Source organism: Echiichthys vipera (assembly GCF_963691815.1).
Source record: "Echiichthys vipera genome assembly, chromosome: 18".
Classification (NCBI taxonomy): Eukaryota; Metazoa; Chordata; class Actinopteri; order Perciformes; family Trachinidae; genus Echiichthys; species Echiichthys vipera.
This window is the reverse complement of record NC_139843.1, coordinates 12398047-12415546: the sequence shown is the minus strand read 5'-3', so window position 1 is coordinate 12415546 and position 17500 is coordinate 12398047. Positions and strand designations below refer to the sequence as shown.

At 39.2% G+C, this 17500-nt stretch overlaps 1 protein-coding gene across 1 annotated transcript in view; it reads left to right on the top strand.

Moving 5' to 3' along the window:
* The window catches only part of LOC310960442 (protocadherin-15-like), a gene marked incomplete at both ends in the record, with an annotated part of 148445 nt that overhangs the window by 93293 nt on the left and 37652 nt on the right, over window positions 1-17500 (top strand). Inside the window, 3 exons of the mRNA XM_083932147.1 lie at window positions 12391-12500; window positions 13758-13902; window positions 16902-17028. Coding sequence (XP_083788273.1) covers window positions 12391-12500; window positions 13758-13902; window positions 16902-17028 — 382 coding nt within the window. The remainder of the gene's footprint in view (window positions 1-12390; window positions 12501-13757; window positions 13903-16901; window positions 17029-17500) is intronic.

The window sequence follows — 17500 nt, the reverse complement described above, 5'->3', positions numbered from 1 at the left end:
TTTAATCAACACATTTTTATGTCTGTGCACTGTGGATGTCCCTTTCTTTGGGTATTTGTCTTTTGTATGTGTGATTTGCATGTTTCTCTGGGTGCATGTGCTTTATATTTAACATTTGTGTGTGTGTGTGTGTGTGTGTGTGTGTGTGTGTGTGTGTGTTGTGTGTGTGTGTGTGTGTGTGTGTGTGTGTGTGTGTGTGTGTGTGTGTGTGTGTGTGTGTGTGTGTGTGTGTGTGTGTGTGTGTGTGTGTGTGTGTGTGTGTGTGTGTGTGTGTGTGTGTGTGTGTGAGAGAGAGAGTGTGTTTTTTGTTATAATTCCATGTTGTATTCACAGAGAGCACAATCTACCAGCTTTGAATTAATTATCCCAGCTTTATTGAATAAAAGCTAACCATTGTACCAGTATGGTTTAAAAGCTTACTAATGCTGCTTAATGACTGTGTGTGTTTCCAACAGACGGGCCCCAAGCCATGAGCAAAGCTGAATTAGTAATATTAATTCCAATAATGAAAAAAGGGATTGTTAAAAGACAGTGTACTGTTCATCACTACATGAAATCTTACAAAAATCGATGTCTTTTAAAATCCAAGTTGATTATCTGTAAATGCTTAAACTTTGAAAAGTATTTTCCATGTGGCATTATTTCCTAATAGTCCTAATAGGTTAAAGCCACTACAGTGCATGCTCAGCTTGAGATTCTCTGACTTTGGCGTCCCTGAAATGGAAAGATCAAAAAAGAAACTGTGCCAGACAGAAATACATGAAGCTACAAACTTACCATTGTATTTTTAAACATACTAATAGAAGACCAGGATCATAGTTTGGGGGTGTCCTTTATCAACACTTTTACTGAAATTTGCATTAATCTGTGAAAAAGATGAAATGCATTTGTATATGTTTTAATTGCATTCTGACTCTAACTGTGTTAGCCCAGTCTGTTGACAGTGACACATTTTTAGTTGTTTTGGCTCAGTACTCCTGCAAACAGCATTTTAACTGAAACGGCTGCGCGTAAAGTGCTGACTTTCAGCTTCGACTGTGTTTCAGGTTGTTCATCCATATAGAGTGAGTAGTGTAGGACTCCTAGCCTTATGGGAATAAAAAGGTCTACACTTTCCTACACTGTTCATCGAATGACAACAGCTCAAAGTTAGCCCTTACACCTTCTCTAGTCAGTGTTTCACTTTGTGTCCAATGAGCTCGCCAAAACTATTCTAACTCCTTATACTTACTGTACACAAGGAGAAGACCATAATATGAGTTGACAATACGTAATGCAGTCTGTCAACTTGCCTTGCCATTGTCAAAATCATTATACTTAAATCTTATGCACAGCCTGCATTAGTATATATTATCCGTTAACCATTACACCTGCACTACCTTTTTTTGCACTACCTTCATTAGACCATCCTCACCATAAAAGGTTGTTTATGCACTATTGTCTCTATTACCATTTAAGAGTTCTGCAAAATTTTTTCATGACTGTATGTTTGGTATGCATTAAAGTTGATTATGCTGAAATACAGACACACATGCACAGACACTTACAGATGCACTTATGCACACACACACACACACACACACACACACACACACACACACACACACACACACACACACACACACACACACAGACACACACACACACTCACACACACATGCTTACAGTGCTTTGAGGCTGAACACCAGTGAAGCGTAGTTTTCTGTTTTCACTCTGGGTTTCTCGTCTAAAACCATTAACAAGCTGAGGAGTAAATTTGTTGAATTATTCCAGCAACTGTGTGTAGAACAGGATGTCTCCCTCTCTGTTTCTCTCACTGTAGGACCATGCACCTGCAGAATTAGTATGCATAGTATCACATACATATGAATAGTTATCAGCAGCCAGTGGCATTTATCAGCATGAGGTTAAGTGAACAGAAAGAAAATATAGCTTTTTCAAAGATTATTGAAATCTACAAACCCCTCCCAGCTTTTCCCTTGTACGTGTGTGGGTGTGTGTGCGTGTGTGCGTGTGTGTGTGTGTGTGTGTGTGTGTGTGTGTGTGTGTGTGTGTGTGTGTGCGCGTGCGTGTGTGTGTGTGTGATTGCAGGCATTAGTCCCCCCCCCCAAGCTGTCAAAAAGCCTCATAGTCTGCTACTTTGTTAATGAATCTAATTAGAGAATGGTGAGAGAGTTAAGAGCCAAAACCCTTCTAAACATCAAAGCGTTGTTTTTAATCAAGAAATTGTGTGATCAAAAATGGCAATATGTTGCTTTGTCTTGCGTCATTACAAAGATAGAGATAAAACACTACACCATGGCGGGAGATTTAGATAAGTCTATCTATCATGTTCTCTTTACTGAAACACACTCTGTTCAAGAATCACAGGTAGCTGCTTCTGTTTGAAAGACAATGATTCCATTTGTCTGCCAAACTTTGCACCTTTAATACCGGTTAGAGCAATTCAAAGTAATTTACATATGGCTGACAAGCTTATAATAAGATTCTACAAATGTATGTACAGTATGTAGCAGGAGACGTCCTTCTACATAAGTACTCTACATACATACATTTGTACTTAAGTATTATTTTGGTACATGTTTTTACATGTAATGTTCAAGACATGTACTTTTTTGCCTTCTTACTCTATTCCTTGCTCACTATTTAGAGCCATATAAAAAAAGACTTGGATTCAATCTTTAAATTTCTCTCCCCGAGGATTGTCCTTCCATTTATCGTAAGGTTTTTTAGGGACTTGGAGAGAGCTTTAGCCAGTCTGGGTACTGAAAATCAGTTCCAACTATAGAAACGGTGATCTAAAATGATGATACTCTGTATACTGCAGTATGTGTCCTTTTTGAAAACCCTAATCTGCTTAGCACTTCATTGTTGTTTTGATTTAAACTGTATATTCATTTTTCCAGACAAGTAATCTTCTTTTGACTTGGTTTACAATATTTAAGTCCTTTCATCTCTGCCCCTTTTGTTTCTCTTCCTTCCCATCTTGCTTTCTGTTTATAAAGTCAACAGCCTGTTCATTCGCCGTAAACTATCTCCTATCAAATTAAACGTCTCCTCTGCCAAAAACAATAAAGTCCCCGAGGCCCTTAAACACTTAAACTATGAGATAAATGCGTCCTCCCCCAATGTATGTCAAAACAAGCATGTCTGATGTGCGGCTCAATAAATCCGATATATGTCTAACCGATTCAGTTGAAGGTTACCTTGTTTTGTTGATGCACACAAACGGGAAAGTGCTCATAGAGTGCTCCTGGCAATGTTACGACTGTGACAACAAATGGCAAACAACCATGGCGTTGTTTATAAGATTGTTTGCAGTTGGGAGACAGCAAGAGAGAGAGAGGGGTGAAATATGGAAAAGAGAGAGTGAGGGGTAACGGGGGAGACTGAGAAAAGAAAATGAACGACAGATAGAAGAAGATGTTTGGAGAGGATAGTGTAGAGAAGCAATTCAAAGTTGTGGAGTGTGAGTTTCAGATAGAGAAAGAAAAAAAAAGAGGAGTGGGTAAAAGGAAAGCTGGGGAGGGAGGGGTCACAGGAGAAACTACAGTAAAAGTTTGAGCGGGAGAGAAAACAAGTGAACTTCATAGACAGGCAAACACATGCGCACACAGACACATCAACATGCAGGCAGAAAAGTCTTTAGAGTGGCAGATGAGCTGACAGGTTGACATATTGCAGTAGATTGAAGCAAACAAGCAGGTAAAGACTGAAATAGAGAACTGTTAAGACACAGATGGACAAGAAGACGCAAAGACAGGCAGGCTGACACTAAATATTCAACTAGCTTGATGGATAAATATGCTTAGTCAGTCAGGTAGACAGACATCTGTAGATTTACATACTATAGATATAAGGATGCACATCTGCTCTTCTGTTTTCTGCTGTATGTCAGAGTATACAGCTCTTTTCTAAAACACAAGAAATAGTACGAGCTTGAGCTTATCCTTGAAAAGCTAACTTCAGCCAATACAAGTATAAACATTAAATGCATAAAATAAAAAATAAAAAAGGTGGGTAATTGAAATGGATGGATTGGATGGTGGCTGAAAGATGGCAGCAGATTTCTTAAGGCAGCCCAACAGTTCAAACTAATCGAACCACCTACTTATTGTTTCTTTTGTCATGTGTGTGTGTATGTCCGGTCTTTAATGTGGACCAGCATTGAGAAAGAAGCTCAAGGGGCTCCTTTTTTTCAAGAGAAGACTTGTGGTGTCTTCAGCTCTATTCTGTGCGGGGGTGTAAAGGGGTGAAGGGTGGGGTAGGAGGGGTTGATGGAAGGGACGGGGGAGGTGGGTCTGTATAACCAATTATAAATATTGAGGGAAGAATTGAACGTTAAAAGAGGGATGAAATTCTGATATTGATGGAATTTTAAAATTGCTCCTTTTTTGTCGCTGTTCTTTTGATGTACTTCCTGTTACTATGATGACCCACAGAAAATAATAAGATAAAATTCTAAAAAAAATAAATAATAAATACCACCTAGAGTATAGCATAGGAAACTGGAGGCACTAAGTAAGAAACAATATTGTAAAAGTCACAATAGATGGACAGCTATCTGTCTGTAAGATCAAACAGCTGAAGACTACAGCCTCTTGTCTGCTTGTGTCTGAGAAATAGGAGTTGGAGCCTAAATGCATGTAACTCTGGCTTTGACACCCAGATAGCCGAACCTACAAATAATTTTTGTTTCTAAATGGACTCACTGTAAAACCCCAAATTCAGACAATCACTGCTGTCAGTGTCACACAGCATATCTATATGTTGTTTTGAAAGGTCAGCTACTGTCAGTGCCTTCATCTCTGGAGGGCTATAGCCGCACTGCAGTATGAACATGAACACAGGGAGAAAAAAATGTCTATTCACAAAGTCTTTTTGAGCACTGAACAGAGCCTAAATATAGCTGTTATCTCCCCAGATGCTTTCATAAGATGTGTTGTCTTGTCCCATTTGAGTGGACATGGTATTGTACGACTGCTGTCAACTGGGAACACGCTGTCTCAGATACCGATTCATTCATTTTCTTCCTGTCTGCAAGGACTTAAGCCCTTTTCACACGGGAGTAGTATTACCAGGGAACCTCATGGGAGTCCCACGCTGTCCTAGAGATAGAGGCATCAGACCAGAAAGCACTCATCTGGGTTGGTTTTAGAGATTGCCTGTTTTATTCTTTTAATTTGGAGGACATGTTGGACTGACTTATTTAAGATGATCTAACAGATGCATACTCACATCAGACGATAACATTAATAAACAGAGAGTGTTCATTTCAGGTCTGCGCTTAAAAGATCATTAAACTGTATTTACACGTTGTACTGTATAGCATACAAACTCTCACATATTTTTATCAAGACTGTTCAACTCATAGCATGTAACATTTCAGCAAAGTAATTGGTGCAACATGTGTTTCTACTCACACCTGGTTTGGTGCACAACACTGGTGACAGCATGATGGGGAACATGAAACTATGGGATTATAAATCAGCAATATTGCTGCTTGTTGTAGCTAAATCGTTTTCAAGTGATCTTTTCTCAGTGTTAGTAATTCTCATTTTTATACAGTTGAATAAAGGTGGTGACCTCAACGCGGGGAGGCCGTAAATAAAATCAATAAAAATGTAAAAGCCATGCTTTTTGGTATTCATTGGAGTTGAGTTTTTAAATAAAAGTTTTTAAATTTGACCACATATGTCTGTGCGAGTGCATGTGGTTGTGACTGTGAGGGGAAGGTGGTGTCAGTCTACAGACACACACATGGACAGACAGATATGATGGACCGATGATTTTTACCTAAGTGATGTTAGATGAACTTTCTTACAACATGTTTGCACACATACACAAACTCTCTGCTCGTCACCATTTTTTTCTTGATTGTTATTTTAACTCAAATCTACAGAAACATATTCTCCAGTTTCTTTCACTGTCATCTCTCTTTTCTTTTGCTCTTGTTTCTCTGTCTCTACATATCACCTTCCCTCTGAGTCCCTCCTTTTCTCAAAAGCCCTTGTATATATTGCTGGTCCTTTTTCTCTCCCTGCTCTGTTTCACATATGTTTTATGTATTATTACTTCAACAGTGTTCCACTCAAGTTCAGACTGTAGAGATAGAGAGATACTAAACCATTTGACTGTTGTCACTTGACAATTACGACAAGACTGCAAAGAAAATAGGTGAGCAGAGGTCCATGAAAGGGAGGGGGAGAAAAGCTGAGACACTTGCTGAATGAACATAGAAAAGAGATAATTAGCTTGGTCTTCTCAGCTCTCTTTGTCTCTTAGAGAGAGCTATTGACAGAAAGGAGTGACAAAAATGGATTGGTCGTGGGTGAACTACTACTGCAGATTGGAGAGAGGTTGGAGAGAGTGATGTGGGATTAGGAGAGTACCAGAGGGTACAGGAAATGTATTTTGATTATTTAAACTGTGCTGAGCTGAAATAATAAACAGAGGGAAAAATAAAGTAGTTTCACGCCCTGGCATCTGTAATAAAATCACCAATTTTGGCGCACTACCAGAGCATTTTAACTCCAGCCTACTATGTTGACAGACAAAAAGCAACAGTTTGAAAAACCTAATTTTAAAGAGTCTGACGTAAAATTGCAACACCTGCCTTATCAGAAAACTGTTTGGATTTCAACCGGCATGCTTCTACAAGCTCTTGAAATTGTTGGGACATGTGAACTGAGAAATGAAGTCTTTCAGGACTGAAAAATGGCCACAGCAGGGGAAGAAGTAACTCACAGAACTCCAGCCAGTATGTAAAGGTTATTACCGCAGGCAGTTAAGACCCCTCGCCTGAACAGTCTCTTAATGAAAATCCTTACAGTCAATTAGTAGTTAGGGAAGGGGGGGGGGGGGGGGGGGATGCAGTGAAAGATTTGGAGACAGCAGGAAAGATCAGTGTTGTGTCATTGTAGGTTGGTGTTCATGTAGCGACCAGTGCTGCTAGTTCATGCAACTGACTGCTTGCTGTTAAACATATTCCAACTTATTCCAAGCAAGAGAGCTCAGCGGGTCTAGACTTGAAAGGTCTAACCTAGACACATCAAAGCAGTTGAGAGTAGAAACAATCTTTGGATGACATATATATACACCTTCTTTGTCCCTCCAAATCGTTGACAGAAGTATAAGAAAGTTTACCAGAAAGTCCATTTAAAATTCTCCAGTATTATGGAGTAAGACAACTGTCAAAACGATGTGTCCATGATTAAAAGTTTCGTCCGTGATTCTAACCATTCGTATTCGTAAATAAAAAAATTGTTCACAAAATTTTGCCGTCATACACAAGTCTGAGAAATTGTTGGGGTCAGGATTGTTTTTATGTGAGTATGAATCTAAAAGCAGTGAGTACAACTTTCATTTCTACGACTACGACGTCTCCCCTGTGAACACGAATTCAGTTTGTGGGTACGAGTAGAAAAAGTGTTGAAAAGACATCACATAGGTCACAGGCAAGTCACAGGGGAAAGTAATCGAACCCCGAATGATGCGCCGAAGCCGAGGATGGCTGACAACGGTGCACTCACTGACACCGCCTGTAACTTAGAGGAAGCATCATCACAGCTAAAGTCAATAACACATCCAACATTTATTTATTTTTATTTAGTTATTTATTTCATGAAATTGTACTGTTTTAAATAATAGTTATCAGAACCTTGCAACACAGAGCTGATAACGTACCCACCAGCTCACAGGCCCAAGGGGAAGAACACAAGCACCTGAGAGGCATGAACTGACGAAGCCTTTTGGATGAGAGGTGAAACGTCTTCCTAGACAAATAACCAAGTTGTACTCACAGCTTTTAGATTCATACTCACATATAAACAATCCTAACCTGAACAATTTCTCAGACTTGTGTATGACAGCAGAATTCTGTGTACAACTTTTTTATTTCCGAATATGAATGGTTAGAATCACGGACGAATCTTTGAATCATGGATGCATCTTTTTGACAGCTGTCTTACTCTATACAGTATAGCGACACTGATGGAAACCTCCATAATGTTGAGACATAACTTTTATTTGTTCTAAATAACGAACCAACAAGGTCCAATATTTGTGGTTGCTAACCCTACCATTAGCGAGCAGACAAAATTGCTTTTACAAACTCAAAAAAAATTAAATATAAACAGAGTTATGACACCGATAGATGTGCTTGTTATACGGTTATACTAACTTTAAAGTATTAAACAACCCAGTACTAAGTAGTATTATGACTTCTCCAGTCAAAAAATACATGTAGAAAAAATTACTTTTTGTATTGTTTTGCTCGCAGCTAATCACTGCAAGCTTTCTAAGATTTAATGGGACATGTGATTGACCCGTTACAGCATCAGCTACAACCCATACAGTCTGTGGTGTTGTGAAGTGGAACCAGGCGTGTTTGAACCTTAACACCTCAACATCCATTTACATGATGAGTATCGACTGAATTAAATAGAAAAAAGAAAAAAATGTTTGAAAATATCAAATGAAGTACTCTATTGGTATCAGAATCACTTCAAAGGTACTGCTATTGGTACTGGAATTGTAATTTTTCAAACAATACCCAGCCCACATACTGCAGTGGATCAGTTGCAGGACTCCCACACTGAGAACAGTATGTCTTACAGTAGATAAAAAGCACCTTCTGTGAGAACGCATTGCTAGAGGTCGTCAGAACTAAAGCACTGTTGGGCACAGAGGATATCGTAGTTTGGTGTTTGCAAAGAGACAGGTAGAAACAAAGCGATTAGCAGTGCAAGGAGGGATAGAATAATGGCAGGAGGGGAAGATGATGTATCATACATACCTGAAAAAAACGGGCTAAGCAGAAAAATCATAATGAGACACAGGAATGACAGTGTCTATAAGAGAAATACCCACAGAGAGGAGGGTATCATTGCCGACATCTATCACTATCCTCATAATTCTGTCTATCCCTTCACATCGCTGAAACGATGAACACTCTTGCATGTCTGTTAAGGTTTATAGACTACTTTTAATCGGAATATGTGCTTCTGCAATGTGTGTGTTTGTTTGATATCTATCCATCACTTTGTGCAGTCAAAAATCAGTTCACACTGTCTCAAAAATGATTACACCCCACACAGTAAATATTTCATTTTAGTGTTAAGGTTAGGGTTCTTGTTAGAATGATTATGTTACAGTTAGCCTCCAGGGAATAAATGAAAGTCAAAACAATGTCCCCACAAGTACAGTAGAACACGTTGGTGCATGTGTGTTTCTGTTATCAGTATCAACCCAGCTTGCTGTAGTTAGGACAGCAATGATTAGAGAGCGCAGGAGGGGGGATAAAGGCTTGATAATGAGCTATGTGTGTGCAGGTGTGTGTGTGTGTTTATCGGTACTATGCCATGCACTATACAAGTGAATGGAGGCTTGTGTGCATCTTCACGCCTGTAAATAGGTTTTTCCCCATCCGCAAGGAGTTATGTGTGTTGGTTTCATTTCATATTGCGTGTTTGTGTGTGTGTGCAAGTAGTAGCTTACGGGTTTATGCGTGTGTGTGTGTGTGTGTGTGTGTGTGTGTGTGTGTGTGTGTGTGTGTGCGTGTGTGTGTGTGTGTGTGTGTGTGTGTGTGTGTGTGTGTGTGTGGGTGGGTGTGTTTGGGCATCCTCTCAATTGTGCTCCTTCGCCCCTGTCACACAGCCATTGTGGAGAGGAAGGGATGGAGGAATGGATAACAATTGTAGCTGAGGTCTGCTGGGATGTTGGCCGGAAGCAGCAGCCTGAGGGAAAAGGGGAGGGGGGTGAAGGGAAAGATGGAGGAGAGAGGAGATATGGATGCAGAAGGAGAAATGTAGGTGGATGAATGTAGTGGCTGTAAGTGGCAAATTGAAATTTGAGTGGCAAAGAAGTAGGAGGATTGGAGAGAAAGAGGTAAATTAGAATAGAGCAAAATACGTAAGATAGAAAAGATTCATAAAAAAAAGTCATGTTAATAAATGATTGCACAAAACAAGGCCCAATGTATTGATGGACTCTTTATGTGCAGCTGTGACTACTGCCACAGCTTAACTGCATGGCTGCAGACTGCAGCGTCCAAACAACTATATATGTATACTTTCTGATCAAGGCATGAAAAAATATATCAGAAAAATGGAAAAACAACATTTTAGCCATTGCTAAATGAACCATAGTCTGGACAGAATGGGACTGCACAGTAGACAAAATAGGCCACAGTAGGAACAGCACAGGTGTAAGTGATGAAATTTTGGATGGCAATTTAGCTGCTTTAGTGTCAGGGTTCTGGTATTGTGCATGCTGGCTCACTGTCAGGACCAACCGAGACTCTTGTTAATGGTATTAGCAACACCTGTGCTTTTCCTGCAAAGACAAGTGTCTGCTGTGAAAAGGGTCAATTTAAAAAAAAAGGAGGAGAGGATTTACTTCAGCTGCTGCAATTTAAACCTCCTGACACTGCATCACCCAACACAATCATTTTATTCCAATTAAAATCTATATTAATTCAATAAATTCAGATTTATTACGGATTTCCTTGGTTTTTTTGGTGTTTGGGTAGAGCAGGTAGTTGGTGCAATGGACTGGGTTGGAAGTTAAAATCTACACAAACACACACACACGTTTGGTCCCCTACAGTCCCATTTATCAAGTTGTGATTACTTGATAGCTTAGCCAGTTGGTAGCCCATGTTATAATGTTTAGCCAGCTGTGACGGTTGGCCTAATGACTGGACTGGGTTTATTTAATGGAGCGAAATCTGCTGGAAATGTAAGAGTTGCCAGATTCTGAGAAAATCTGTCAGGGTTGTAAGCAAGGAAAACTGCCCACGGCATGCGATGTGAGGCAGGTGGACGAAAACAAGACCATGCATGGGTTCTCTTTGAAGCTGTTGGTGGACCTGTCAGACACCCTGTTCCAAATAACCGGATCACACCAATTTTTATCCAAACCCTGTCTTAAATGTGGGTGCTGTCTGTGCTTTAGTACATTAACTGAAGTCATGTAGGGTTTATAGTACTGCTAAATGTTGAAACAACATCATATTCCACTAGTTGATCAAGAAAATATGAATCACTGTTTCCTACAACCAACTAATCTTTTCATTTTTTTATATCAAGCACAAATGTTAGACATTATCTACTTCCAGCTTCTCAAATGTGAGGATTTTTTGCTTTTCTCTGTTTTAAACAATGGACTGCATTTCCTTGCAATCCAACATTAAACTGATTATATGTTTTCAAATGTCATTGGTGGACCTCACCTTGGTCTCAGGGAAATTATGATGGGCTTTTCGTCACTAATTTCTGAATTTGACGATTGTCAGATGATTGATTATGAAGATAATCATTAGTGGTAGCCCTTATTATTCCCAAAGCACACCCTGTAATAATTTGTGTACCTTTAAGAGACAATGTGAGCATCGGCTTGCAGAAAACTGAGTCAACCACTCCCTTTACTTTTGTGTTCAGCTTACGGTATCAGTGTGTGGTAGTTGTGAGAGACTGCTTTGACTGTTTTGACTTTTTTGATGTCAGACTGGCATTCAGAATCCAACAATTGAACCTTGGCTTGACAACAGCATTGTTTTGATGTTCTATGCAGTGATATTAAATGCAGAGAAAGCAACAAAAATAAATGTTGTGCTAAAGTGATTTTCTTCAGTACCTGCTTTTTAAAAGGTTGTTCTTTAGCAGCCACCTTATCTCTAAACGAGAGAACAACTTCCTACCCAATCTCAATACACGGATATTTGCATATGAATGCAGAATCTGCAGGCAACGAGACATAAGTTTTGTATCAGAAGCGTTCTGGCTACTGTTTGTAGACAGGGTAATATTGACCAATCACGTTTGAGCAGGCTTTGGCTGCATGCAGGTAAACAGTCTGTGTGGAGAACAAAAGGAACATATTGAAAATGGAACCCATTGGCTATCGTCTGACAATGAGCCTTTTATTAATTACCTTTTTAAATGTATCCGCATTCATATACAGATATCTGTTTATATAGTCATCATCTCAAACTTCATTCACATGTCTCAAATTGCTAATCTGACCTGGTACACAGAGAAGGAAGTCTTGGCCTGTAAATCTATCAGCTACACCAGAAATCCCAAAATATTGTTTGTTGCTGTTTACCCCAGAGGTTAAATCGTTGTCAGACCAATAATGGATGGGTTCTGAGATTGCATCCTACCTCTTAGTAGCTCTTTGAGTGTGAAAAGTGCTTATTTACAATTATTTAGTAGGTAAAGTCAAGCTACAGAAAGCTGTCATCATAAAGTAAAAATTTTGGACATGTTTGACAGCCATAACTCTCAGTTGTGTATCACTAGCCAAATCGCAGTCGACCCTTGAGAGCAAGTCTAAATATATTTAATTTCCTTATCAGTTGATATTGATTGACTGATCCATTCCCAGGTTTTCACCAGTGAGCGAGGAGGCTGCTGTTGGAACCCCAGTGGGAGCCATCATGGCGGCTGCTGTCAATCAAACTATCATCTACTCCATCATCGACGGCAACCAGGGAGGTGAGTATACTTGGAATGTCTGTTATGAGTTTGATCTGTGGAGTTGGCTGGATTCACTGCCTAGGTGTGTCCGCCAATAAAGTCTGTATTGGCATGACCAACGATTTGTATCTTTTTAAGATTCCAGCAGATTCATGGTATTTTTTTGCATGACTGAGCCTTGTTATATGTCTATAGGGACTTATTCTAGTTTTAGAAGTACAAAGAATATAAAAACATGCTGTTCAGGGTGGAATTTTGTGAAATGTACAATTATTAGTATTACACATTGCTGTGTTATATGGTGTTTTGCCCAGCTAAAGACAGTTGGATTTTGTTTTATCTCACAGCTTACCCAACTGTAGTGCTCTTTGTGGCAAACAATATTTTAAAAGTTACAGCAATTGTTTCAGCTATGCGAGTATGGTTTTATTGGGAATTAAAACCGGTGTCCCAGTTGATCCGGTACACCTGCCAATCACTACTTCACCACTGAGGTGTGAGTCATGCATCCGTATAAGTACACGGGTAGCATGTAATTGTTAGTGTGGCTAAACTGCTAATCTCCACAGGTTATTCCTGTGTTTTTCTTTAGCTTTAGGTGTATTACCACCACCATCTAAACTGGAATACCTTGACATTGCATTTAGCCTGGGAAATCAAGATTTGGTCAGAGATTCCTATGAGATGTACCTTCACACACATATTGATTTTAACTGATTATGAAACATGTGTTAATGGGGCCTTGGAGTGAAAGGTTGTTAAGTTAGGTTGCTTGATTGCTCTTTGTCATTTGCCAAAGCTTATTATTTGAAATGGCTGTACTAGACATTCAAAACATTAATATAGACCTTTTCAATGGAATTCCATTGCTAGGCAACAGCCTTGTTCCTTGTTAACTTCCTGTCAGCTGATGTCATTCACATTCACTGCAACAAGAAATAAACTAGGGAACATTTACAATGTTTATGTTTACATCTTTGAAAATGTCTACAGCAGCAAACAGCTATTTTTAATGTAAAGATATAGTAGAGTAATGGCCTCTTGAGCAGAGAATGAAGTCAATCTCCCTCTGTGTTTGTTGTATTTCGAGTTTCCTTGTGCTTCGGCATCAGACGCAGGGAGCCGTCTCTGTTTGAGTGAGTGAATGGTCCATGAGAGCTGTGTGGAGGCAATTCCAGCCTGCTTTATTTTCAGTATTTCAGTATTTGCTCTGTGTTTTTGTTATCCTACCATCCCCACTCTTGATGTCTTTCTTCATCTCTCTTGTATCCCCAGGTGCGTTCACATTAAATGAAACGTCAGGAGTGATTTCCACAGCCAAGCCCCTGGACTATGAGGCCAACTCCACCTACGTTCTCAAGGTAGAAGCAGACTCCATGGAAGTGGTGTCCTCGAACCTCCGAGTTCCCTCTAAGAGTAAGTGTGTGGTTGTGTTTATGAACTCTCCTCCTCTAAGATTACAGGACTAACTTTTGACATCACATTGCATCACCGCATTTTTTCACAGATTTTCTTCTTTCTAATTATACACACATACACATGCGCACGCACACACACACATACACACACACACACACACACACACACACACACACACACACACACACACACACACACACACACACACACACACACACACTCTCACACACACACACACACACACACACTCACGCACACTGAAGGAATATAAAATAACAGCGCATTACCCACTACATGATATTAAGATAAACTTGCCACAGGCTTTAGCTTTCTCTCTTGCACATACATTTATCTCTCTCTCACTCAATCCTTCTTTCTGGAGCTCTCTCTACTTTCTCCTCTTACAAGTTCTCTTCGACTCTTCACATTCTCTTAATTCAGCCTTTTCCTCTCTCTATCAAACCCTTAGGCCACACCAGTATGTTGTCTTTACTGTTGCTGTTTTAAAATGCTTGCTTTTCTTCCTTATGCGATCATTGAACTGTCCAGAATTTATTCCTCAGGTATCAAGCATATTTGCAATGATCAATAGGGTTGCCACAGAAATTTTACCATTGGTTAATAAACTTGTGACAACACCAGTGTACCAATTACATCAGACATTTTACAAGAAAATATATTTGTTTATGATGCTCAATATCTGAAGAGCGCTTAATTTGATCTCCGGTTGAGTTTTTTTGGGTTTGTTCTAGCTAAACAAATGTTGTATCCAGATGAACATCATCAGGTTCCCAATTAGCCTTGGGTTTAAATAGTTACAAATAGACACTTTTGCTTTTTCCTTTGACACTGAATCCTCACTTCACGTTTTTATGATAAATCTGATTCCTGCTACTCTGTGCTGCGACTCTGCTGCTGCTCCTGCTGAAGGGAAGTGGACACTTTGAGTGTCTAATTGTACTGTCCATCGTCTGACTAAGTATTGATAATACCCTCAGGAATTTAATGATTAGACTTTTTTTATGTAAAAAAACAAAAACAACGGTGGGGTGGTTAACAACTAATGCACTCAGGTTGCCCGAATACTGTGTAAAACCGACTACCACGCCAAGCCTAGTGACCAAATAAAGCTGGTGTGAAGTGAGAAGATTTTAGATTTTATCTGTAAAGCCTTAACTTTGACTCAGATACTTTGTGCCAAACAATGGCAGATAATGATCTGTGCAGGTCAAGTCAGTCTTAAATTGCACTTCTGTCATCTCAGCACAGCCTTAAATTATTTTAGTCCTTCAAATTACTTTTCTATTCTAATTGTTTCTTTTTTCTCATTCCGTGAAATTTGTTTTCCATCCTCATTTCACTCCACCCACAAAGCAAACTTACTTTAGTTGTATGGGAGGAAAGATTGACCAAAAACACAAGGTTTTACGTGTTTTTTTTACAAAATTACCACTGAAGTGAAAATGGCTCTGAATTTTTCCCCTTTGTGTTTATGATTTCATATCTGTTCTCTCTGTTTTTTTTTTAACTGTCTGTACCTGCTGTTTTTTCTTTCTTATCTCTATTTTCCTTTCAAAACATGTCTTCTTAATTGATTCTCATCTCCCCGGATTGACCTCTTTATTCTTCAATTATAGTGTTTACCACATACTTTTGTCATTTCATCCAACTATTTCTATGCATTCTGCAGGTATTCAATCTACAAATCATTGTAGTCGTTAGCAAATCTTTTTTATTCGGCATCTTAATCAAGCAACAAATAATTATGATTCTAATAATGTGTCAAACTGGTTTTCTAACTCAAGTGATCGTATATAGACATTGGAGTTTTTCTGTTAGTGTGATTCCCAACTCCCAATTTTTGGCCAGATAAGACTGAATATGAGTCATTCCAAGTTGCAACCACTGACTAGGAATGGTTTGTCCCATACTGAATGTGAAGCTTGGATGAATTATACTAATGTTTCATCTATTTTTAGTCATTTAAAGTAGGTTTGCAGATTGTGTGTTGTAATTCGAAACACATCTTACAGTGTTATTGCAAAGCTTGACTTTGAGTCTTGGCATAGACATTATTTTCAAGATGTCTAAAGCAAAATTGAAGATGGCCTGAGAGCTGAAGCATCATCTAAATAAAATAGAAATGTATATGGAGCGAGAGTGTGAGACACTTTTTCCCTACTTTAAGGTTGACTGCAATATTGCCAATGGTCATGATCAGTGAAGATCCTTGATGCATATATCTCAAAAATGTTCACAGATCGTTCAGAATAGGGTCACCTCTACTGCACCCTCCCTAGACATTCCTCAGTTCCTTTTATTTCTCACAGCACATTTTCATAATTTGTTTTCCTTCAGCTCTGGAAGTGAAGCCAACAATCCTTCAGTCATTACTCAAATCCTCTGCCCTCTTAATAAATAATACATAAGGATGCATTTTCCAAACTTAAAACTTTGGCTGTTGCTTATTTAGTCATGACTATTTAATGTAGATAAATAAGAGTTTAAACCTGGTTTTCAAGCACTCTGTTGTTCCCCTGGTCATCTTTCTCGAAAATGATATTGATCACTTCATGGGAATGGGTTGTAACTTTGCCTACAGATATTCGAGAGGATGTTCCATCATTGTTAGAACACTTGCCCCCTTCTACAGCCTAAAGAAAAGGAAAGCAACAGCCGGTGCCATTCAGACAAAGTAGTGTGGATGTGTAGATATGATCACCTACAAGCAAAGGTAGTACTAGCTGCAGATATTTGAAATTCGTGTGGCACCTGCAGGCAAAATCTATGACTTTGCCTGCCTGTAGATGGTATATCTAAAAGTCTATTGTTGCTTTTCTTGCCGATTTGTGACACAGGTTTAACTTACTGGTTCAGAACTTCAGGCCAGAACGGATGGTTGGTCTTGGTTACGAGTGATTTAAATCAATGATTCGGTTGTCCTTACTTATTCATTTCTTGTATTTTATTGTTTTGTGTGTTTGTGAATGTGTGTTGTAGCAACACAGCTAAGGTGATAATCAACATCCAGGATGAGAATGACCACCCACCGATTTTCACCAGATCTCTTTACATTGGAGGGGTCGCAGAAGATGCTAAAACTTTCACCTCCGTCTTGCAAATACAGGTACAGACATACACACACATACATCTTCAACAAACTGCAGTGGGTGCAAATATACAGTTTTATTTATATATATATATATATAGTATGTGTGTGTGTGTGTGTTTGTGTGTAAGTACATGTGACACAAACATCATTTAAACAATAAAGAGATGCCTATATGCTCACCGCTTCAGATACATGGCACACTTCTCCTACTGCAACACAAAGTCTTTTAATGATGGCAGTGTACTTTAGACATCACTGATCTGCTCACTGTTGCTCACGTCTGTTGATATAGTATTTCAAAAGCCCCACCTCCATCCCAGCATCCACCTGTAGTCTTCGAGTCCACTCGCTCCCTGCTGTGCTGAGCTTGATGTTGCATGTGGGGCGCGATGAAGTCAGTTTACAATAATGCTGTACATATTCTACATTTACATATTTATCTGTTCCATTGTGCATTGGCTGATTGTATTACAACTTTTAAGGCTTC